Consider the following 24,510-nt stretch of genomic DNA (forward strand, 5'->3'; position numbering starts at 1 on the left):
TTCCATATGTAATTCCTCCAGTATGAGGCTTACAGTTGTTTCAGTCGACAGTCAGATGTCAGTCTCGTGGCAGCCCTGAGCTCCTGGCTGCTAACAGTGTGCCGGCCGGGGTGGCCGAGCTGTTCTAGGCGCCACAGTCTGCAACCGCGCGATCGCTACGGTCGCAGGTTCGAATCCTGCCTCGGGCATGGATTCTGTGATGTTCTTAGGTTAGTTAGGTTTAAGTAGTTCTAAGTTCTAGGGGACTGATGACCTCATAAGTTAAGTCCCATAGTGCTCGGAGCCATTTGAACCAACTAAGAGCGTGAAAGCCACTCTACACAGCTACTGTGCGTTGTTTCATAACCCTGGCATCGTGCAATGGAGAGTTTCATGTTATACAATCCAAAAAGCATGGGCCGAAAAACCTACTTACAGACCAAGAGTACTAAAATTTGATAATAATAAATTGTAACCTTATTTATTACTATTGATGATCTATTGAACTGGTTCGATAAGAGCGTCTTGCACGATGTACATTAAACTTGAAAATACATACATCTGAAATTTGAGACTGTCATACATCAAGAAATCGTGATAGAAAGCGACTCTGTGCACCACCAGTGCCAGAGCCAGCTATCAATACACTCTTGAAAAAACTTCCCTAGAACACGAAAGTTAGATTGATGTTATGTACACTACTGGCCATTAAAATTGCTACACCAAGAAGAAATGCAGATGATAAACAGGTATTCATTGGACAAATATATTATATTAGAACTGACATGGGATTACATTTTCACGCAATTTGGGTGCATAGATCCTGAGAAATCAGTACCCAGAACAACCACCTCTGGCCGTGATAACGGCCTTTATACGCCTGGGCATTGAGTCAAACAGAGCTTGGATGGCGTGTACACGATACCACAGTCCATCAAGAGTAGTAACTGGCGTATTTTGACGAGCCAGTTGCTCGGCCACCATTGACCAGACGTTTTCAGTTGGTGAGAGATCTGGAGAATGTGCTGGCCAGGGCAGCAGTCGAACATTTTCTGTATCCGGAAAGGCCCGTACAGGACCTGCAACATACGGTCGTGCATTATCCTGCTGAAATGTAGGGTTTCGCAGGGATCGAATGAAGGGTAGAGCCACGGGTCGTAACACATCTGAAATGTAACGTCCACTGTTCAAGGTGCCGTCAATGCGAACAAGAGGTGACCGAGACGTGTAACCAATGGCACCCCATACCATCACGTTGGGTGATACGCCAGTTTGGCGATGACGAATACACGCTTCCAATGTGCGTTCACCATGATGTAGCCAAACACGGATGCGACCATCATGATGCTCTAAACAGAACCTGGATTCATCCGAAAAAAAACGACGTTTTGCCATTCGTGCACCCAGGTTCGTCGTTGAGTACACCACGCGGGCGCTCCTGTCTGCGATGCAGCGTCAACGGTAACCTCAGCCATGGTCTCCAAGCTGATAGTCTGTGCTGCTGCAAACGTCGTCGAACTGTTCGTATAGATGGTTGTTGTCTTGCAAACGTCCCGATCTGTTGACTCAGGGATCGAAACGTGGACGCATGATCCGTTACAGCCATGCGGATAAGATGCCTGTCATCTCGATTGCTAGTGATACGAGGCCGTTACGATCCAGCACGGCGTTCCATATTACCCTCCTGAATCCACCGATTCCGTATTCCGCTAACAGTCATTGGATCTCGACCAAAGCGAGCAGCAATGTCGCGATACGATAAACCGCAATCGCGATGGGCTACAATCCGACCTTTATCAAAGTCGGAAACGTGATGGTACGCGTTTCTCCTCCTTAGACGAGGCATCACAACGACGTTTCACCAGGCAACGCCGGTCAACTGCTGTTTGTGTAAGATAAATCGGTTGGAAAGTTCTCTCACGTCAGCACGTTGTAGGTGAAGCCACTGGCGCGAACCTTGTGTGAATGCTCTGAAAAGCTAATCATTTTCATATCAATGCATCTTCTTCCTGTCGGTTAAATTTCGCGTCTGTAGCACGTCATGTTCTTGGTGTAGCAATTTTAATGGCCAGTAGTGTATATTGTTGTAGAGGAGGTAGACTGTACAAACTATTGAATATTATCAGAGGTTTTATTCAGAGATGCCACTAATATATCAACGTGCAGATCACTCTGAAAGTTAACAAATCCCTGTGTAACACGAGAAATGTTATAATGAATGCTGCAACATTCGTGTTGCAAAAATTTATGCATGTATTACTAGTAGCATGCAAATTGTGCCCATTTGTAAAGAGATATGTTGTTGGCTGCCATTTAGCATAGGTAGTAGAAATGTTGTAGTGCGTATAACTGTCTTATGACTGTATGAAAAAATATTATAGAGAATGGAAACCAGTGTAACCATATAGCTTTGAATATCTGTGTATCTATTATCGAAGTATTCGAAGTTATTACGTGGTGTTGCTACATAAATCAGAGGTTTTATAAAGATTGCCATGTCAGCAGATCAAATTATCATGTCTAACGTAAGTAGACAGTATATATAAAAAAAATTGTTCAATTACAAGTACGACTCGTGCTCTGTGGGTCCCATGCAAACTTACTTCTGTATACAAACAGTTCATTTATATGTTCTGAAAAGTGAGTTTGCGAGTGTCATATGTGACACATATGGCCTTTTCTTTTCATTGTATTGACTTAGGAGCTTAAATTTTTGCACCACCAAATAACTGTAGACATTAATACTAGACGTAAATTTCAGTTTTATTCCTGTAGCCGTTCCTGAGAAGAATGGCTCTTAAAAGAAGGGCAGACACGTGGGCAACAAAGTGGTGTGATAAGGTTCCACTTTTACCGACTTAGGTATGGATCCCTAAAAAGAAAACGTTGAAAAAGACTGCAGGGTGAAAAGTTTGCCTTAAGGGGGGTAGTTCGTCAAACGGGCCGACTTGGAGCAGGAGAGGCACCGCAGGACATTTTATTTTCTACTGCCTATACTTTCACAAATAAATTCATAAAACTTTGTCAACCTGACCAGGAAGGATTCAGGATTCACACACATAGCAGTGGAAGTGCAAAAACATAGCAAAATAATTTTTTTTGATATGAAATTTCATCATTTTTTCACTTACTGTTGGCTGCATTTGTTGCTATAGGTACATTTTTCTTCACAAGTAAGAGAGATTCTTTGATGAATTTTACACAGCATACAAACCATATTTACAGGTGTTTAAAACTCTAGAATTTTCCAAATCTATTAAAAACCGTGTTAAAAATTGAGATAGTTAACTACAAAATTTGATTTTCTTCTAAACATAAAGTTTATAACGGAACAGCTCATTCATTTTTTCATAAATTAAATGGATTCTAGAGTTTCAGACACCTGTAAGTATGGTTTGTATGCTGCGCAAAATTCATCGAACAGTCTATCTTAATTCTGAAGAATAGTGTACCTACAGCCACAAATGCAGCGAATAGTAAGTGAAAAAAATGATGAAATTTCACATGTAAAAAAAATATTTTGTTATGTTTTTGAACTTCCGCTGCTACGAGTGTGAATCCTCAATCCTTCCTGGTCACGCTGACAAAGTTTTATGAATTTACTTGTAAAAGAATAGACAGTGGAAATTAAAATGTCCTGTGGTGCCTCTTCTGCTCCAAGTCGTCCCGTTTGACGTCCTACCCCCCCCCCCCCCCCCCTTTAAGAAATAGTAAAGATACAGACACCAGCGGTAAGAGCGAGCTATTTCGATATGCAGCAGAAAGGTAGCAAAAGCCAGGAGCTTTATATCCAGTACTTTGATCTGAGCGATGGCGGGGACCAACGTGTGCTTTTTCCCTTTGTCAGGGTGAGCGTGCGCCTGGGCGAGTGGGACCAGCGCACGGACGTGGACTGTGACGGCGAGATCTGCGCACCGCCGCCCGAGGACTACAGCATCGAGGATGCGACGCCGCACCCACAGTACAGGCCGCAGGCCAGCGCCAACGTCGCCAATGACATCGCGCTCCTCAGACTCGACCGTGACGCACCCGATAACTGTGAGTGAACTATATTTCCACTGCCCTTCCTCGCAACACCTCGGTAGCTGCACTGCCAAGCAGAACTTACGAGTAGGGTGTAATGTTTCATATCAGAATGGCACAGTATATCCAATATGAAAGCCGTTCCATGCATATTCCCAGTACTTGCTGCAAAAACAGAAGCACACTGAAGTAACTATCACATCTGATTAAATTGCGGATGATCCATAAATCGGGAATGTGAATTTTCATTTCAAATAACATGGACTCATTTTCAAAATTTCGCATGTATTCAAGTACAAATTCAAAATGAACAACCTTTATACCAATGAAAAGAAGAAGTTTGAAAGTTTATGGTGGGCGGCGGCGGATGGGCGGTGATGGTTTCAGAAGCGGCCGGTAGAGTTCGCACGCCAATATGGCCGTCATTCCGTTTCACTGTTAGTTGTGAGAGAGATGGCGACTGTGGACCACAAGGTTTTCTGCATTCTTCAGTTTGCGAAAAATTACTCGCTTGTTGCAGTGCAGCGGATATTTCTTACCAAATTCGGTATTCAACCACCAACTCGCAAAAGCATTAGCCGTTGGTTTAAGGAGTTTAAACAGACTGGGACTGTGCCCAAAGAAAAAAGCACTGGCCGACCACGTGTGTCAGAGGATGGCGTCCGACGGATTCAAGTAAGTTTTGTGCGCAGTTCCAGTAAGTCCACCAATAGATAGAGTCGAGAACTTGGAATACTCCAATCAATTGTATGAAAAGTTCTGACGCGGCGTTTGCTGTACAAGCCCTACCGATTACAACTTGTGCGGGCTCTCAACCCCAATGACAAAGAGAAGCGTGTCTCATTTCGTGGTTTTATGTTAGCAAAGATGGAGGGTGACGCGTTTGCACAGTGTGTAAGTTTTGGCGATGAAGTCAACAAACACAATGTTCGCATATTGGGTTTGGAAAATCCACATTAATCATTGCAACATGAAATAGACTCACCGAAGATCAACGTTTTCTGTGCCGTATCCGGTAAAAAGGTTTATGGACCATTTTTCTTTGCGGAAAGAACTCTAGCGGGAATCATGTACGTGCACATGTTGGAACAATGGCTGTTACCTCAAGTTATGGAATATTCCCAGGACTTCATTTTCCAATAGGATGGAGCTCCACCCCATTGCCACCGTGATGTACGAGGCCCTCTGACTGACTCCCTTCCTCAGCACTGGATCGGTCGCAGGGGACTTGAGGACCTGCTCCGCATTTCAGGCCACCGAGGTCTCCTGATGTCACACCCTGCGACTGTTTCTTATGGGGTTATGTGAAGGAAGCTGTTTACGTCCTGCTTCTAACAACCAAAGTGAACGATCTGCGGAACCGGATCATTGCTGCCTTTCACTCAGTAATAGCAGATGCGCTTTCGCGTGTGTTGGCTACTGCGTCGATGTTGGCCACGGAGCCAATGGTGGCCACATTGGGCATTTATAACATTTATCACATTTCTAATTATTAAATAATTATAAAAGTAATTAATTAAAAATTATTAAATTTATTAAATTGGTATCAATCATTATGAAAACACTTTTAAACTTCCTCTTTTCATTGGTATAAAGCTTGTTCATTTTGGATTTGTACTTGAATAAATACGAAGTTTGGAAAATGGGTCCATCATTTAGAATAAACCTGTATTGTTCGTAATGGGAACCAAAACATTGCATCTTTATTATTTGATCACATTATTTGTGATCGATTATTAGGAAAAGTGATGGCTGAAAGTCAAAGTGCTCAACAAACGCTGTATGAGGATGTGTCGAAGTTCTCAGCCTGCAAATAAAGATGGCGTTAAAATGAATAATATTTTGTTTCTACTATGTGTCATAGTAGAAACAAAATATTATTCATATTAACGCCATCTTTATTTGCAGGCTGAGAACTTCGACACGTCCTCACACAGCGTTTGTTGAGCACTTTGACTTTCAGCCATCACTTTTCCTAATAATGTATTGAGGAATAATGTACACACATCAAAAAAAGTTTTGCATCACTTCGGATCGGAGAGTTTCGGAACCTGTACAGAAAATTGGAATAGAGACCAATATAAACAACATTTCCACCCTTTTTATTGCTCATTAAAAGCACACATTACCTGTTGTATCACCATACAGCCAGTCCTTCAGAGGTGGTGGTCCATATTGCTGTACACACTGGTACCTCTAATACCCAGTAGCATGTTTCTTGCATTGATGCGTGCCTGTATTCGTCATGGCATACTATCCACAAGTTCACAAAGAACCGATTGGTCCAGATTGCCCCGCTCCTCAACGGCGATTTGGCGTACATCCCTCAGAGTGGTTGGTGGGTTACGTCGTCCATAAACAGCCTTTTCCAATCTATCCAGGCATCTTCCTTAGGTTCATGTCTGGAGAACATGCTGGCCACTCTAGTCGAGCGATGACATTATCCTGAAGGAAGTCACTCACAAGATGTTGAGGATGGCGACGCGAAATGTCGTCCATGAAGACGAATGCCTAGCCAATATGCTGCCAATATGGTTGCACTATCGGTCGTAGGATGCCATTCACATATGCCATTCGCATATGGTACAGTCGTTACGGCGCCTTCCATGACCACCAGCGGCGTACGTTGGCTCCACATAATGCCACCCCAAAACAGCAGGGAACCTCCACCTTGCTGCACTCACTGGGCAGTGTGTCTAAGCCGTTCAGCCTGACAGGGTTGCCCCCAAACACGCCTCCGACAGTTGTCTGCTTGAAGGCATATACGACACTCATCGGTGAAGAGAATGTGATGCAGTCCTGAGCGGTCCTTTAGGCATGTCGTTGGACTCATCTGTACCGCACTGAATGGTGTCATGGTTGCAAAGATGGACCTCGCCATGGACGTCCGGAATGGAGTTGCGCATCATGCAGCCTATTGTGCAGTTTGAGTCGTAACACGACGTCCTGTGGCTACACGAAAAGTTTTATTGAACATGGTTGGCCATGCGGGATAGCCGGGCAGTCTTAGGCGTCTTGTCACGGCTCGCGCGGCTGCTCCCGTCGGAGGTTCGAGTCCTTCCTCGGGCGTGGGTGTGTGTGTTATCCTCAGCGTAAGTTAGTTTAAGTTAGATTAAGTAGTGCTTAAGCCTAGGGACTGATGACATCAGTAGTTTGGTCTCATAGTCCTTACCACAAATTTCCAATTTTTCCAACATGGTAGCGTTGCTGTCAGGTTTCCTCCGAGCCATAATCCCTAGGTTACGGTCCACTGCGGTAGTAGCCCTTGGGCGCCCTGAGCGAGGCATGTCATCGACAGTTCCTGGCTCTCCGTATCTCCTCCATGTCCGAACAACAGCGCTTTGGTTCACTCCGAGATGCCTGGACACTTCCCTTGTTTAGAGCCCTCTCTGGCACGAAGTAACAACGCGGACACGATCGGACCGCGGTATTGACCGTCTAGGCACTTTTGAACTGCAGACAACACGAGCTGTGTACGTCCTTCAAGGTGGAATGACTGGAACTGACGAGCTGTCGGACCCCTCCTTCTAATAGGCGCTGCCCATGCATGGTTGTTTACATCTTCGGGTGGTCTTGTAACATCTCCGAACAATCAAAGTGATGGTGTCTGTGATACTGTATCCACTGTCAACGCCTATCTTCAGTTCTGGGAACCGGGATGATGCAAAACTTTTTTTGGTGTGTGTAAATAAAGCGTCAACTAGATCTGTGGAACATATATTTATGGACTTTTAAGGTAGGTACAATGTATGTCTCCATAAATGGATAAACTGAGATACCTTCCCGCCATAAAAATCTTTTGAACTGTTTATTGCCAATCGAAATCTATCAACGTGGCTCAAGGTCTGTGAAGAGGGTTTTCTTCATTTACAACAATAAAAATATCTCACTGTCACAGTCCACATACGAGTGCTGGTCCTTCCCACCCAGCCACATGGCCACCCAGCCATAGAGAAAACGAAAACGCATCAATCTCTGTCACCAAGCGTGGATGAATTCAGACTATACTTCCCTTGAAGACAAGTTGTGTGAAGGTTCAAATGGCTCTGAGCACTATGGGACTCAACTGCTGAGGTCATTAGTCCCCTAGAACTTAGAACTAGTTAAACCTACCTAACCTAAGGACATCACAAACACCCATGCCCGAGGCAGGATTCGAACCTGCGACCGTAGCGGTCTTGCGGTTCCAGACTGCAGCGCCTTTAACCGCACGGCCACTTCGGCCGGCAAAGTCCCATAGTGCTCAGAGCCATTTGAACCATTTGTGTGGAGCTGTGAATTGGACGCCTGTAATTCGCTAGGTCTCAATGGCTTTCATTTCGATCTTACGTACTTTTGACTTTATGAGGTGTAAATACAGGCAGTTATTTTTTGTGGCACAAGTTTTTGCTTATACTTGTTCCGCTGAGAGTGCAATCACTAAATTTTGTTTTTGTTTTTAACATAGCTGGTATATTTGATAACAATTTATTGCCAATTTTGTTATATTAGATCTTATAAAAGAGACCCACTTCTATAAATTCCAGCTTTCATCAGACCAATCTGCTTGCCGGTTACACCTGAGATGAGACAAGCGACGTTCATCGGGAAGAACCTTGTTGTGGCTGGATGGGGTACAACCGAATACGGTAAGCCTCTCTGTGTGTGAACTGCTGTGGAAAATGTATTGTCAATAACGAAACAATATCATTGTGTAACATATTCTTCTTAATCTTGACACTGTTATTTTGGGGTGGCTAAGATAACCATAACTCAAAAGTATTGTTCCTTGACTGAAACAATAACGAAAGGACATGTACTATTTAGGATTTCAAGATTAGCAACAGTTATTATCAACGTCGCTGTATCTCTTCCCTTCCTCATTTTCCGACTGATACTACAATTAAGAGTAAAGCGGACCTCATAATAGAGGGTGATTCAAAAAGAATACCACAACTTTAAAAATGTGTATTTAATGAAAGAAACATAATATAACCTTCTGTTATACATCAGTACAAAGAGTAATTAAAAAGGTTTTTTTTCACTCAAAAACAAGTTCAGAGATGTTCAATATGGCCCCCTCCAGACACTCGAGCAATATCAACCCGATACTCCAATTCGTTCCACACTCTCTGTAGCATATCAGGCGTAACAGTTTGGATAGCTGCTGTTATTTCTCGTTTCAAATCATCAATGGTGGCTGGGAGAGGTGGCCGAAACACCATATCCTTAACGTACCCCCATAAGAAAAAATCGCAGGGGGTAAGATCAGAGCTTCTTGGAGGCCAGTGATGAAGTGCTCTGTCACGGGCTGCCTGGCGGCCGATCCATCGCCTCGGGTAGTTGACATTCAGGTAGTTACGGACAGATAAGTGCCAATGTGGTGGCGCTCCATCCTGCTGAAATATGAACTGTTGTGCTTCTTGTTCGAGCTGAGGGAACAGCCAATTCTCTAACATCTGCAGATACTGTAGTCCAGTTACAGTAGCACCTTCGAAGAAAAAGGGACCAAAAACTTTATTGGCTGAAATGACACAGAAAACGTTCACCTTAGGCGAGTCACGTACATACTGAGTTGTTTCCCGTGGATTCTCAGTGCCCCATATACAGACATTGTGACGGTTGACTTTCCCGTTAGTCTGGAAAGTTGCTTCATCACTAAACACAATCTTTGAAACGAAAGATTCATCTGTTTCCATTTGAGCAAGGATAAAATCACAGAAATCGATTCTTTTAATCTTATCAGCTGCAGACAGTGCTTGAACCAATTTCAGACGATTAGGTTTCGTAACTAACCTTTTTCGTAGGGCTCTCCATACAGTTGACTGTGGAATTTGCAGCTCTCTGCTAGCTCTGCGAGTCGATTTTCCTGGGCTGCGAACAAATGCTTGCTGGATGTGTGCTACATTTTCATCACTCGTTCTCGGCCGTCCAGAACTTTTCCCTTTGCACAAACACCCATTCTCTGTAAACTGTTTATACCAACGTTTAATATACCACCTATCAGGAGGTTTAACACCATACTTCGTTCGAAATGCCCGCTGAACAACTGTCGTCGATTCACTTCTGCCGTACTCAATAACACAAAAAGCTTTCTGTTGAGCGGTCGCCATCTTAGCATCAACTGACGCTGACGCCTAGTCAACAGCGCCTCAAGCGAACAAATGTACAACTAAATGAAACTTTATAGCTCCCTTAATTCGCCGACAGATAGTGCTTAGCTCTGCCTTTTGTCGTTGCAGAGTTTTAAATTCCTAAAGTTGTGGTATTCTTTTTGAATCACCCTGTACATTGCTAAATTACTGTTGTTAAGATGTGGCAACGAGTACGTTTTTCTAGTCAGATGAGTAAAGCTCAGTTCTCAAAATTCATGAACAGAATTTTAAGTGCAATGATAGTAGTATTTTTAAAGCTTCTTGTTGATAACTAACGCTCTCCCAGTTTGAAAATTCCAAGTGTCCAATCAGCTTGAAGAGCTTTCTTATATAATGAAAATCATTGTGTATATGATGCTAATAGACTTCTGGGTTGTGAATCAATGACAACTAATCCGTCACAATTCTTATTAAGTATATGTTCCATAGATAATTTAATATAATAATTTTGATCTAGAACGTGTCTTTTGTTGAAAAGTTTCTTATATTCTTTGAAAGTACGGCATGGTTACATGGTAGTTCTTTATTGTTAGGATAATTCTTCTTATAGGCAATATTACTTCTGATCAATAATTTATACAGCATAAAATGAGTCACAAGAAGATTTGATCTGTCTTTAAAATTATTTGTGTTTTCGGACATTTTCAGTGCTTGACAATTCTGAACCAAAACTAGATTATATAAAAATCAGTGAAGACCATTTCTCCGTTTGCTGTTACATTTCTTCTCTCTCCAATAACATGAAAGATAAATCCTGAAATAAGAGATTCAATTTGTTCACATTCTATATGTCTGTTGTCAGCTGTTCTCTGCATTTGGTGCTCTTTAGCTACTCTTCATGTGGTGTGAATAATTTCTGCTTAGACTGTTATAAGGTACTGGAAATCTGTAAAGCCAATTAGGAGATCTGATATTCAATTGTCAAGATCTGTACACATTTACCAATTTTTAAAGATATCAGTATAACCATTTCGTGACCTCACATACAGGTCTACTACGTAAAATGATGAAATTTAATATGTACTTGCCGTGTGGGGTAGCCACGCGGTCTCGGGCGCCTTGCCATGGTTCGAGTGGCTGACCCCGTCAGAGGTTGGTTGGTTGGTTTGGAGGATTAAAGGAACCAGACTGCTACGGTCATCAGTCCCTTGTTCCAAGACTTGAAAACACCAACACAGAGTAAAAACGAAAAATGGAAAAGATGACAGACGACACAGGACAAGAGAAACTGAGACAAAGACTAGACAAAACGAATTAAAAGCATACAGAGTGAGACGTTGGTTGGCCGACCATAGAGAAAAAAAAAAGGGAAAGCCAACCACCGAGAAACATATTAAAAACTCAGTCTAAAACCGTAGGCCAAAGGCTAGAATCAACACTAAATAAAAATAAACACTTAGAGCAAATGATAAAAGCCCCCTGCATGAATAAAACGCAAAACAAAGCCTGTCATGGCAGTGTCATCTTCTAAAAGGGCAGGGAGCGTATCAGGCAGTGCAAATGTCTGCCTGACCACAGCTAAAAGGGGGCAGGCCAACAAAATGTGGCCACTGTCAAAGCCGCCCCGCATCGACATAGAGGAGGGTCCTCCCGGCGCAGTAAGCTGGGAGTGGCCAATGGGGAGACGACAAAGGACAACTGAGTCTCTGCAATTGCCTTGCATGGATGACGGCCATACAGTCGTCGCCTCCTTGATGGCATGGAGTTTATTGGATGCGGTCAGATTGCGCCATTCAGCGTCCCATAGCGCAAAAACTTTGCGGCATAAGAAGGCTCGAAAATCAGTCTCCTGGAGGCCAACGTCCAGAGATGGTTTACTGGTGGCCACTTTCGCCAGGCAGTGAACATTTTCATTGCTGGGTATCCCGACATGGCCGGGGGTCCACACAAAGACCACAGAGCGGCCGCAACGGGCAAGAGTATGCAGGGGCGCCTGGATAGCTGTCACCAGACGAGAACGAGGGAAACACTGGTCGAGAGCTCGTAAACCGCTCAGGGAATCGCTACAGATAATGAAGGACTCACCTGAGCAGGAGTGGATATACTGTGGGGCATGAAAGATGGCGACCAGCTCAGCAGTGTAAACGCTGCAGCCAGCCTTCAGTGAACGTGGTTTGGAATGGTCCCCTAGAGTGAGAGCATAACCGACCCGACCAGCAACCATCGAACTGTCAGTGTATACAACGCCAGAGCCCTCATACGTCGCTAGCATGGAATAAAAGCAGCGGCGGAAGGCCTCTGGATGGACTGAATCCTTTGGGCCCTGTGCCAAGTCGAGCCGACTTTGGTGTACGCAAAGGGGCCCGGAAAGAAGGTGGAACGGGGAAAACCCCAAGCCCGGAGAGAAATTCTTTGATGTGGACTGGGGCCGACGTTCTGGCAGACGGACGACCGATTGCAGGAACAGAAGACGATAATCTGGATGCCCGGGCAAGCTAAAAACATGGTCAGCATAAGCGGCCAGCAAGTGTTGGCGCCACAACCGCAGTGGAGGAAAACCTGCCTCCACGAGTATGCTGTCCACAGGGCTTGTCCGGAAGGCACCAGTGGCAAGTCATATCCTGCTGTGTAGTATTGGATCCAGCACCCGCAACGCAGATGAGGATGCTGAGCCATAAGCCAGACTCCCATAATCCAGATGGGACTGGATTAACGCCTGGTAGAGCTGTAAGAGGGTAGATCGGTCGGTGCCCCAGCTGGTGTGGCTTAGGCATCACAGAGCATTTAGATGCCGCCAACACATCTGTTTAAGCTGCCGAATATGAGGCAGCCAAGTCAACCGGGCATCAAAAACAACTCCCAAAAACCTATGTGTCTTCACCACAGCAAGAAGTTCTCTGGCAAGATAAAGCCGCGGCTCAGGGTGGACTGTTCGGTGCTGGCAGAAATGCATAACGCAGGTCTTGGCAGCCGAAAACTGGAAACCATGCGCTACAGCCCAAGACTACACCTTGCGGATAGCGCCCTGCAGCTGACGTTCAGCAGCTGCAATGCCAATGGAGCTATAGTAGAGGCAGAAGTCGTTAACATACAGGGAAGCGGAGACAGAATTTCCCACCGCTGCAGCGAGACCATTTATTGCAATTAAAAACAGGCAGACACTGAGGACAGATCCCTATGGTACCCCGTTCTCCTGGACTCGGGAGGAACTATATAAGGCCACGACCTGCACGTGGAAGGTTCGATGCGACAGAAAATTTCGGATGAAAATCGGCAGTGGACCCCGAAGACCCCATCCATGAAGCGTAGAAAGGATGTGATGACGCCATGTCGTATCGTACACCTTCCGCATGTCGAAAAAGACAGCGACCAGATGCTGACGGCGGGCAAAGGCAGTACGGACGGTTGACTCCAGGCTCACCAGATTGTCGGCAACGGAGCGGCCTTTACGAAACCCACCCTGAGACGGAGCCAGAAGGCCCCGAGACTCCAGTACCCAATTCAACCGCCGGCTCACCATCCATTCAAGCAACTTGCAAAGAACGTTGGTGAGGCTAATTGGATGGTAGCTGTCCACCCCCAATGCGTTCTTGCCTGTTTTCAAAATGGGGATAACAATACTTTCCCGCCATTGCGACGGAACTCACCCTTGACCCAAATAAAGGTCTAGGAGCCGTCGCTGGCAGTCCACTGAAGAGTGTTTCAGCATCTGACAGTGGATGCGATCTGGCCCAGGAGCGGTATCAGGAGAAGCGGCGAGGGCACTGTGAAATTCCCATTCACTGAACGGAACATTGTAGGATTCAGGATGGTGGGTGGGAAAAGAAAGGCGCCGAAGTTCCATCCGCTCTTTAATGGAGTGGAAGGCCAGTGGGTAATTGGAAGAAGCGGAACTCAGAGCAAAATGCTCTGCCAAGCTGTTGGCAATTTCGTTGGAGTCTGTACAAATTTCTCCATTCAGTGAGAGCGCAAGGACGCTGACAGGGGTCCGATAGCCATAGAGGCGTCGGATCTTGGCCCAGACCTGCGATGGAGAGACATGGAGGCCAATGGTGGACACATACTACTCCCAGCACTCCTGCTTGCGTTGGTGGATAAGGCGGCAGGCCTGCGCACGCAGCCGTTTAAAGGTGATGAGGTGTTCACTGGAGGGATGTCGCTTGTGATGCTGTAGCTCCCGCCGGCGATCTTTAATCGTCTCAGCGATCTCAGGCGACCACCAAGGCACAGTCCTCCGCCGAGGGGAGCCAGAAGAATGGGGAATGGAAAATTCTGCAGCAGTAACGATGCCAGTGGTGACTGAGTGAACCACCGCATCAATGGCGTCATTAGAGAGAAGCTCAACAGCGGCAATGGAGGAGAACAAGTCCCAGTCAGCCTTATTCATAGCCTATCTGCTAGGGTGCCCAGAAGAGTGACACTGTGGCAGTGACAGAAAGATCAGAAAGTGGTCACTACCACACAGGTCGTCATGCACTCTCCATTGGACAGAAGGTAAGAGGCTGAAGCTGCAGATCGAAAGGTCGATGGCGGAGTACGTGCCATGTGCCACGCTGAAGTGAGTGACGGCACCACCATTTAAAATGGAAAGATCTAGCAGTGCCAATAAATGCTCAATGGTGGCACCTCGACCTGTTGCCACTGACCGACCCCACAGAGGATTATGGGCGTTGAAGTCGCCCAGTAACAAGAAAGGTGGCGGCAATTGGGCTATCAGCGCAGCCAGGACATGCTGCACGACATCACCATCCGGTGGAAGGTAAAGACTGAAGACGGTAACAGCCTGTGGCGTCCACACCCGAAAAGCGACAGCCTCCAAAGGTGTTCGTAGAGGGACAGACTCGCTGTGCAGAGAGTGAAGGACATAGATACAGACGCCACCAGACACCCTTTCATAAGCTGCCCAGTTCTTATAATAACCCCGATAGCCACAGAGGGTGGGGATTTGCATTGCTGGAAACCAAGCAATGCAGACGAAAGGGTGAAGGCTGATCAGTTGTCGGAGCTCAGCTAGATGGTGGAAGAAACCGCTGCAGTTCCACTGGAGGATGATATTGTCCATGGCTGAGAAAGGCGTGAAGGGACTGGGAAGGCAATTTACGCCACTTGTTCACTCGCTGCCACCGATTCAGTACCCGCGCGAGTGATATCCATGGCATCTGAGGGACTGGCGAGATCCAGGTCTTCAGCAGACGCCAGAATCTCGACCTCGTCCTCAGACACGAAGCTTGTAGGAAGCGGTGGGACGGGTGCCACTGCAATGTCGGGACTCTTGGGTTCCTTTTTCTTTTTCAGCTTATCTCGCTGTGCCTTCGGTGGTTCAGGCTGGGAGGGCCTCACTGGGTCTGTCTCAGGGAAGGACGATGACCGTGAGGCCCTACGACCAGGGACCAGTGGTTGTTTGAGCCACTTGCGGGTGTCCGCTTTTGTACCAGTCGGAACTTGCGAAGGGAGGTCCCCAAGGGACCCCTTCCTGGCGAGAGGAGCCGAAGAAGACTTACGCTTCTCTGGCTAGGTGGCGCAGTGGTTAGCACACTGGACTCGCATTCGGGAGGACGATGGTTCAATCCCGTATCCGGCCATCCTGATTTAGGTTTTCCGTGATTTCCCTAAATCACTTCAGGCAAATGCCGGGATGGTTCCTTTGAAAGGGCACGGCCGATTTCCTTCCCCATCCTTCTCTCACCCGAGCTTGCGCTCCGTCTCTAATGATCTCGTTGTCGACGGGACGTTAAACACTAATCTGCTCCTCCTCCTCCTCCTCCTCTGGCTGGAAGGGGGAACTGATGTCCCGATGGTTGGGGGGGGGGCGGGTGTTGCTCCTGAAGCAGATAGAGCAGGAGCAACAGGGAGTGTAGCGCCCCCTACCATCAAGGGGGCAGGAGTGGTCCTTTGGCTTTGAGGGCTGATGGTGGGTGGTGCAACAATGGGAACTGTAGCGGGAGTGACAGTGGTGGCATAAGTGGACGTCATGCGTACTGGATGCAGTCGTTCAAACTTATGCTTAGCCTCAGTGTAGGTCAGCCTATCCAGGGTCTTGTATTCCATTATTTTCCGCTCCTTCTGGAGAATCTTACAGTCTGTCGAGCAAGGGGGATGGTGTTCCCCGCAGTTGACACAGATAGGAGGCGGGGCACATGGAGTATCAGGATGGGATGGTCGACCATAACCGCGACAGATGATGGTGGAAGCACAGCGAGAAGACATATGGCCGAACTTCCAACACTTGAAGCACCACATCGGGAGAGGGATATATGGCTTGACATCACAATGGAACACCATCACCTTGACCTTCTCAGGTAACGTGTCACACTCGAAGGCCAAGATGAAGGCACCGGTGGCAACTTGGTGATCCCTCGGACCCTTGTGGACGCAAAGGACGAAATGGACACCTCGTCGCTCTAAGATGGCGTGCAGCTCGTCATCGGACTGTAAAAGAAGATCTCTGTGAAAAATAATGCCCTGGACCATATTTAAGCTTATATGTGGGGTGATAATAACAGAAACATCCCCCAGTTTCGTACAAGCGAGCTGACCCTGATCGCATTTTGGACAAGCCCTCCACCTCCCCGAAATTGTCCTCTAAATGTTCAACAAAGAACTGAGGCTTCACAGACACAAAGGATTCCCTGTCAGCTCTGGAACAGACGAGATACCGGGGCGAATACCTTTCACTGTCAGTCATAGCCTTTCGTTCCTCCCATGGTGTGGCCAGGGAGGGGAAAGATTTGGGGTCATACACATTAGCCTTAAAGTGAGCTTTGGAACGCTTAGAGACTGCTGGTGACTGGCCACCAGCAAGGGAAGATGTGCCATGATTCATTGCGTGTCATCCACCCTGTTGCCACCTACTCCAACCAAGGGCCCTCCCCACAGCAAAGGCCACCTGGCAGGATGGCCATTGCCGGGAGTCCTGATGCCCCAGGAAATTGGGCATCTACTCCTTGGCATACGTGGGGAGTTAACGGCGCAGGGATCAGTAGAGCGATCCCTGTGTTGTCAGGGGGCTACAACCAACAGGGTACATGGCAGTCCCACCACAACGGACTGGCTACCATGCTGGATTTCAGGTGATGTGTAGTCCATGGTCGCTGTCAGTGCAGAAAGTGGCCCTGGACATTGCTTGGCAGAAAGTGCACGCAGGGACGTATCCATGCCCAAGAGATGGAGAGCGGGCAGGACTGCAATGCAACGACGAATAAGCTGGCGAAAGTTCTCAATGCAAAATGGAAACAATGCACCAAGTAAGGCGCCCTTCCCCAATTGGCTCGCTCTTCGGAAGAATTTAGAAAGATGGAAGTCAAACCTGGGAGGGGACCATCACAAAAGGCCGAAACGTTTGAGACTCCTTTTAGTCGCCTCTTACGACAGGCAGGAATACCGTGGACCTATTCTTACCCCCGAACCCGCAGCGGGACCCGTCGGAGGTTCGAGCCCTGTCTCGGGCAAGGGTGTATGTGTTGTCCTTAGCGTGAGTTAGTTAAAGTTGGATTAAGTAGTGTGTATGCCTAGGGACCGATGACTTAAGCAGTTTGGTCCCCTAGGAACTTACAACAAATTTCCAAAATTTTAATATACACTTAAGCGATTCGGCCAGAATGCAGTGTTATCTACCTATCTGTGGCGTTACTTCAACGTTATTGAGGGAATTCTTTTCGTTAACACGCCTCTCACGCGGTAATTTTCTGAGCCAGGACCACTACATCTCATTAATGTGGCTCTTTAGTCGTGCTTACAAGGCTGAGTGCACTCTGTTCTAGTCCCATTATCAGGAAAAATCCTTGGCAGTACTGGGAATCAAACGTCTGCCTGCCACTTAGGTTCTGGTGTCCACTGAGTCGACTCATGAACACCGTTTAGAAATTAGCATACTCACTTAATATATATTTTCAGCTTTCGTTAATACAACATTTTCATTTCATGATGTTTGGCAGACATTGTCGTTTAATTATTTGTTTTCACTAGCTCTGAAGGCACTTGGATAGTAAAACCAAAGATCTGGAAAAACGTTTTCATAACAAAGCAATGTCATAAAGGAAGTGAAGCACATATGATAACATGCATGTTTTCTTATGAAGGGCTATTCGTACACTAAGACTTTTTGTATTTCTCTCTAAGCTTAGTTACTTGTATTTGCTCTGTCTATCTTACGTTTATGTAATAGTTGCAATGGCGGCGAGGCTTAGTGCTTGTATTTTACGCAAAATAACATGTCGTTGTCACATAGAACCACTACTTTTCATGTAACGGGTAGATTCTCTGAGTACGTTAGTGCTTCAGTGTACACATTATTACCTGGAATCGCTTTTCCTAAGACAGAAAATGCCACTGAAATATCAAAGGAGATCGTAAAACCTACCATTTTAGGTTTCGTGCAAACTCAGTCAGAAAGAACAATGCTGTGGTTTGGCTATGTAGGAGCATTTCATTTCATACTTGGAATCCTAGGTATGATTTATACTGCAGAAACTAGTTTGTCTGTCCTAGGCTGTTTCTGACAAAACCATAAGTAATACATGGATTTTCTAATCTCTTTGTGGCTGAAGGTTCCTTCCTAAATGCTCCCACTGTATGTTTTATGTTATGTTGTTACTGCTCCTCATGATAAGTTCAGGAGACAAAACAAATAAATATGCTAACCAGTTTCTGGCATATTTTTCTGGTACTACTAAGGATCATCATGATCCATAAATATTCTACAAAGACTGATTTCATCTGAACTTAGTCTTGTACAAAATTCAGTTCCTTGCAGTTTTGTGTAGTTCTTCCTGGAATATTGCTCTCTTTAAATCTATCAGTATAACACATCTGTTACTACATCTGTTTTTTTTATCTTCTGCTTTCCTTTCAATGACAATTTCTGATATTTTCTGGAGATGGTTTTTCTTTAGAATACATCCAATAGATTTTGTTTTTTGTTTCTGATTTACTTCAGGACAGCTGTTGTTTTTATTTCTAAAACTTCCGTGTTCTCTCTACTTGTTCAATTTCCTCCATTCTTCTCCAGAGCCAGATTTCAAAGCTTTATAGGTATTTCACGTCTTACTTCTGTAATGTGTATTTCTTTGTGTCATCTGTAACTACATTCCAAATAATGTACACTATTTAATGTCTACTTCTACATCAATGCAAACAACTGTGAGTGTGTGACAGCGGGTATTTCCAATTGTTCCGCCTATTAATGTTTCTTACCTGTCTATTCACGTTTGGAGGACAGAAAGGACGACTGCTTACAAGCCTCTGTGCATGCTGTGATTGTCTGACCTTGTCTTTGCCGTGACTCACTGGTATTATTGTGAAGAGATATTAACGTTTTGCATTTCACCTGTTGCACAATCGTACATTTCTGTACATTTAAAGTAAGATAATAATCTTTGCACCTCATTAAAATATAAGGAAGACTTGCTATAGTGCTTGAAACATTCTCAGCCATTGTGTTGGGTAATGTCGTTGGAGCTGCACGATATTTATGTGATGCAGCTGTTCGTCATATTCATGTGTCATCTGGTATAAATACTGTGCAGTTTCTACAAAACTATCCAGTACAACACTAGAGAACCTTTGAAATTGTTATTGTGTGGTGAAAGCGTTAAGCAGAACATCTGTTTGGAAACTTGTGCTGAGTTTTCCAAACAATATTTCATTTTAGGTCATCTGCTAAACGTCTTGTTTTACTATTGATATTGTCTGCCACGTCATTAAGAGAAAAAAATAGCAGCAAGGCTCCTAACACACTTCCTGGAGCACACTTCAAGTTAAAGTCTACATCTGTCGGTGACTCATCATCAGAGATAACATTCTGCATCCTCTTCACCAAGAAAACCTTATTCCAGCCCCATATCGACATCTACATACATACACTGAAGGCAGCCAAATAGGGCTTAGCATATCTACATCTATATAAATACTCCCCATGCCATTATATGGTGCGTCGCGGAGGATATCTTGTACCATTACTAGTCATTCCCTTTTCTATTCCGCCCGCAAATGGTACGAGAGAATATGGCTGTCGGTATGTTTTCTTACAAACCGTAATTTCTCTTACCCAGTTTTCACAGTGTTAATGCAAAATGTATTAGGCGGCTATAAAATCATGCTAGTGTCGTTTGTAAATGAGGGCACTGTAAATTTTCAAATAGCATGTTGCACAAAGAACGCAGTCTTTCCTCCAGGGACTCAACTCAGATCACAGAACATTTCTGTGTGATGATGATGGAACCTACCAGTTACAAATCTAGCAGAATGCATCTCAGTTGCTTCGATTTCTTCCTGTAATCTGACTTGTTGAGAATCCCAAACACTCAAGCAATACTCGAGAATGGGTCACACGAGTGATCTATACTCTATCTCCTTTCTGAAAATTCTCCCAATAAAGCAAAGCGTCTACTCGTCTTCTCTACTATTGTTCTTATGTGCTTGTTCCATTTCATATCGCTTTGCAACATTACGCTTAGGTATTTAAGTGACGTGGCGTGACTTCCAAGCAAACTCCACTAATACTGTAGTCGAACATTACAAGATTAATTTTCCTGCTCATCCGGATTAGCTTAAATTTTTGTACATTTAAAACAATATGCCATCTGTCACACCCAAAGAATCGTGCTGTAGCTTCCAACGGTCAGTAGACAGCACTTTACTTTACCCTGCAGTGTCATCAGCGAACGATCACGGATTGCTGCTCACTCTATCCGTCAGGCTGGTCCCGTTGCATTTGCCTTTGGCAATCTTGATGGTGTCGTTGCTACTGACGAACACACGCGTCCAGGAAAATGTACTGTGTTTTTTTTCCTAAGTCTTCAAACCATTCACATGTCGAGGAACCTACTTCGTATGCTCCGATCTTCCATAATAGTCTACAGTGGGGCGCTGTACAAGTGCTTTCTGGAAATCTAGCAGTTTGGAAACTACTTGTTCCCCTTCATTTGTGGTTCACAGGATATTATGTGAGAAAAGATCAAGCTGAATGATGCTCTCTGAAACCATGACGATTTATGAAAAGAATTTTTCTGAAACTTCCTGGCAGTTTAAAACTGTGTGCCGGACCGAGACTCGAACTCGGGACCTTTGCCTTACGCCGGCAAGTCCTCTACCAACTGAGCTACTTCCTTTCAGCCCCATCGACGGGACGAGGTTCTCCTGACTCGGCTTCGAATAGGGCACAGCCCTATGACGCATGGCTTCCTGCTCCGGCGAGAGGACCCTCCAATGTGTGGCGCTTGCGGCGTCCAGGTCACTGTGCGCCACGTTTTATTGGATTGCGTTTTATTTTCTGACCAGCGGGCCGCGGTTGACTTGCCAGCGGACCTGCTATCTCTTTTAGGCAACGCTCGGACAAATGTGGTTAAAGTTTTAAAGTTCTGTGCCATGTCAAATGTTTTTACAAAGATTTTAGGGAGAGGATTTTAATTTGCTCACTGTGTGACAAGCTGGCCCATATTTTATGTAAGTGGCCAGCCAATAACAATTTCCTGTGGCATTCCTGTTGCTATGTTTTCCCTTTCCTTAGGTTTGACTTTCTTATGTAGCATTTTCCTTCTTTTCCTACTTTCTTTGAGTGTGTGCTTTAGTTTTATTAGGTCTGTCCACATTCGTTCCTTTTAATGTGTGTCAGGGCGCTGATGACCTCGATGTTGAGCGCCCATAAGCCCTAACACACCACCACCACCACACTTCTGCCAGTACCTCGTCTCCTACCTTCCAAACTTTACAGAAGCTCTCCTGCGAACCTTGCAGAACTAGCACTCCTGAAAGAAAGGATACTGCGGAGACATGGCTTAGCCACAGCCTGTGAGGGCTGTGAGGACAGTTGTGAGGACGGGGCGTGAGTTGTGCTTTGGTAGCTCAGCTGGTAGAGCATTTGCCCGCGAAAGGCAAAGGTCCCGAGTCTCGGTCCGGCACACAGTTTTAATCTGCCAGGAAGTTTCATATCAGCGCACTCTCTGCTGCAGAGTGAAAATCTCATTCAAGAATTTTTCTGTCTCTAGAACATTTATTGTATGCCTGATTAGTGGTTAAAAAGCGCGTGTTTGGGGTTTGCAGGTGACTCCAGCCCAGTGAAGCTGTACGTGGGTGTGCCGGTGGTGGACGAGCAGACGTGCCAGCAGCGGTACTCGCGCTGGAACCGGCTCATCGTGCCGTCGCAGATGTGCGCCGGCGGCAGGGAGGGCAAGGACTCGTGCTCCGGCGACAGCGGCGGCCCGCTCATGGCCATCGAGGGCCGGCCGCCCAGGGCTGTCCTCGTCGGCGTCGTCTCGTTCGGCCCCCGCGAGTGCGGCATGGAGGGCTACCCCGGAGTCTACACCCGCGTCTCCTCCTTCCTCACCTGGATACTCAACACCATTCGGCCTTAATGTCATGTACACATCCTACACCGCATCGCACTGTATCACTATCACCTGTCCATTATTCGACTGCGTGCCTGCAGGTGAAGTACATGAAATCCCAGATACTACTATGCACATTAATACGACGACTATCAGCGATATTACACCTTATGTTATGTTAACTCAGAGGCAGGATCTGTTCTCATGCCATTCCGCCCAATCATTTTTAAGATACTGTAATTTCACTACTAACTTTTCCCAAGTCAGTATCTTTTTTGTTTAAAAGACACAAAATTGACAACTAATTATCATTAATGGAGAAAATGAAATTCATTAGTGTTGCGTGATCTACATGCATGGAATGGACTGAGGAACTGATTATGGCGAGTAGTAGATCCAGTAATTTTTAATAAAATCGATTCTGTGAATAATAGAATGTGCTAAAGCAATATGGATGCCAACTGAAAATCGCCAGAACTAGAAAGGGTTATTCTTGAAAAGCATGTGATTCATTTCAAATTATGTGAAACTGTATTACTGATAACAACTGGTGTATCATCTGACACAATATACCATTCTACTTGGTAACAAAATAAGTTACCCTCCATTCCCATACCTTTCATGGCCTACTTTCAACGATTAAACTTGAAACCTCCTCATAGAAAAATTTATGAATTTCTTTGCTGGTAAACCCCCTACGTTATTTGATTTTCAAACAGTTGAGCAAAACTGAATGTATTCAAACATTTCTCTCTTTACTTATTCTGATCATCACTATACTGACACACAATATTTTTAGTGCAACGCAATCTGACTTTCAGTAATCCCTAAAAGAATGGCCGTGACTAACATTAACCTATACCTTTCATGAATCACTTACCTCACAAAAATCTTCGTTACTCGAACTGCTGCAATACAGCTGCCAGCTGCTGCCAGCTAGATAAAGGATTCTAATTACTGAAGGCACTAACTACTGATAGGCATGGTTAGCAAATGAAAGATTTTGATAGAGAACAAACAATGTATTTACCTTAACAGTGTTCAGAAGTCATAATATATATATCAGTTCATCACATCCAGTCTTACAAATTTTGTTTTTCTGATGGTCACACGTCCAGATCGTCCGCTCTCAAAACTCTTCCATCTCTCTCCCCACATCCACCACTGCTGCCGGCTCACTTCCAACTGTGCAACGCTACGCGCTGTTCACATCCAACTGCCCAACACTACAATAGCGAATATTCCAACAATGCCAACCAGCCACAGACTGCACACAGCACAGCCAGTGATTTTAATACAGAGCGCTACGTGACGTTACCAACATAAAAACCTAAATAGCCTACTTACAAACTTCATCGACATATTCTCACTCAGATTAATTATTTACCAGAAACAGGATTGCTTCGATCATATTCTTGTTGCTTGTTATCCCAGAGAAGACAATTATTTGGAACACTTAATATATTTATGCATTTTTATGTATTTTTTTATTTATTTTATTTTTACAATTCCACAACATAAATTCTGTTCTCGTTTTCTATGATAATGTTTGGTAGTTGCAGATATGGACGTTTTCAAACACAGAAAGTGATCTCAAACAGTGAAACCATGCTGTATAGTAAGACAATTTTACCAACTGTAATTTATTTTGTTGTCTTTGTATCATTATTTATAGACTGTTATCTTCGTTACTCGTAATTTATAAATAAATATTTTAAAATATTTCTTGTTTCATTGCTGAGCATTTTATGCCAGCAACTTCAGTTCTTCCTAATGCACAAGGAAACTTGATCAGACGAAAGCCACTGTTACCTGTACATACAATGTAGGCTTTGATGCCTAGTATATTTTCATTGTGAGCGTAGTTTACGATTATTAGACTTTTGCTACAGTTGCAGTATACTATTGCCTCAGAGGTAGTCTTCTGATTTGGGAGAAATTATCAGTGTGTGGTTTGTGATGTACGAGGGTGAGTGACATGAAAACCTTAAAATTGTAATAACAAAACGAAATTTCGCGCTGTTACCCTGTAATTTGGTAAGCGTGCTACAAACAGTGTGCAGAATGGCCTGTAGGTGGCAGCATAGTGCAGATGCACACATACCGTCACA

General features: G+C 45.0%; 1 protein-coding gene across 1 annotated transcript in view; it reads left to right on the top strand.

The window, feature by feature from the left end:
• LOC126472311 (serine protease easter-like) overlaps window positions 1-24,027 on the top strand; it is a 78,667-nt gene extending 54,640 nt beyond the window's left edge. The window contains exons 5-7 of the mRNA XM_050099927.1: window positions 3,827-4,017; window positions 8,529-8,630; window positions 22,116-24,027. Coding sequence (XP_049955884.1) covers window positions 3,827-4,017; window positions 8,529-8,630; window positions 22,116-22,426 — 604 coding nt within the window. The 3' untranslated portion in view covers window positions 22,427-24,027. The remainder of the gene's footprint in view (window positions 1-3,826; window positions 4,018-8,528; window positions 8,631-22,115) is intronic.
• The last annotated feature ends 483 nt before the right edge of the window (window positions 24,028-24,510 follow it).

Source organism: Schistocerca serialis, chromosome 1 (assembly GCF_023864345.2).
Source record: "Schistocerca serialis cubense isolate TAMUIC-IGC-003099 chromosome 1, iqSchSeri2.2, whole genome shotgun sequence".
Taxonomy (NCBI): Eukaryota; Metazoa; Arthropoda; class Insecta; order Orthoptera; family Acrididae; genus Schistocerca; species Schistocerca serialis.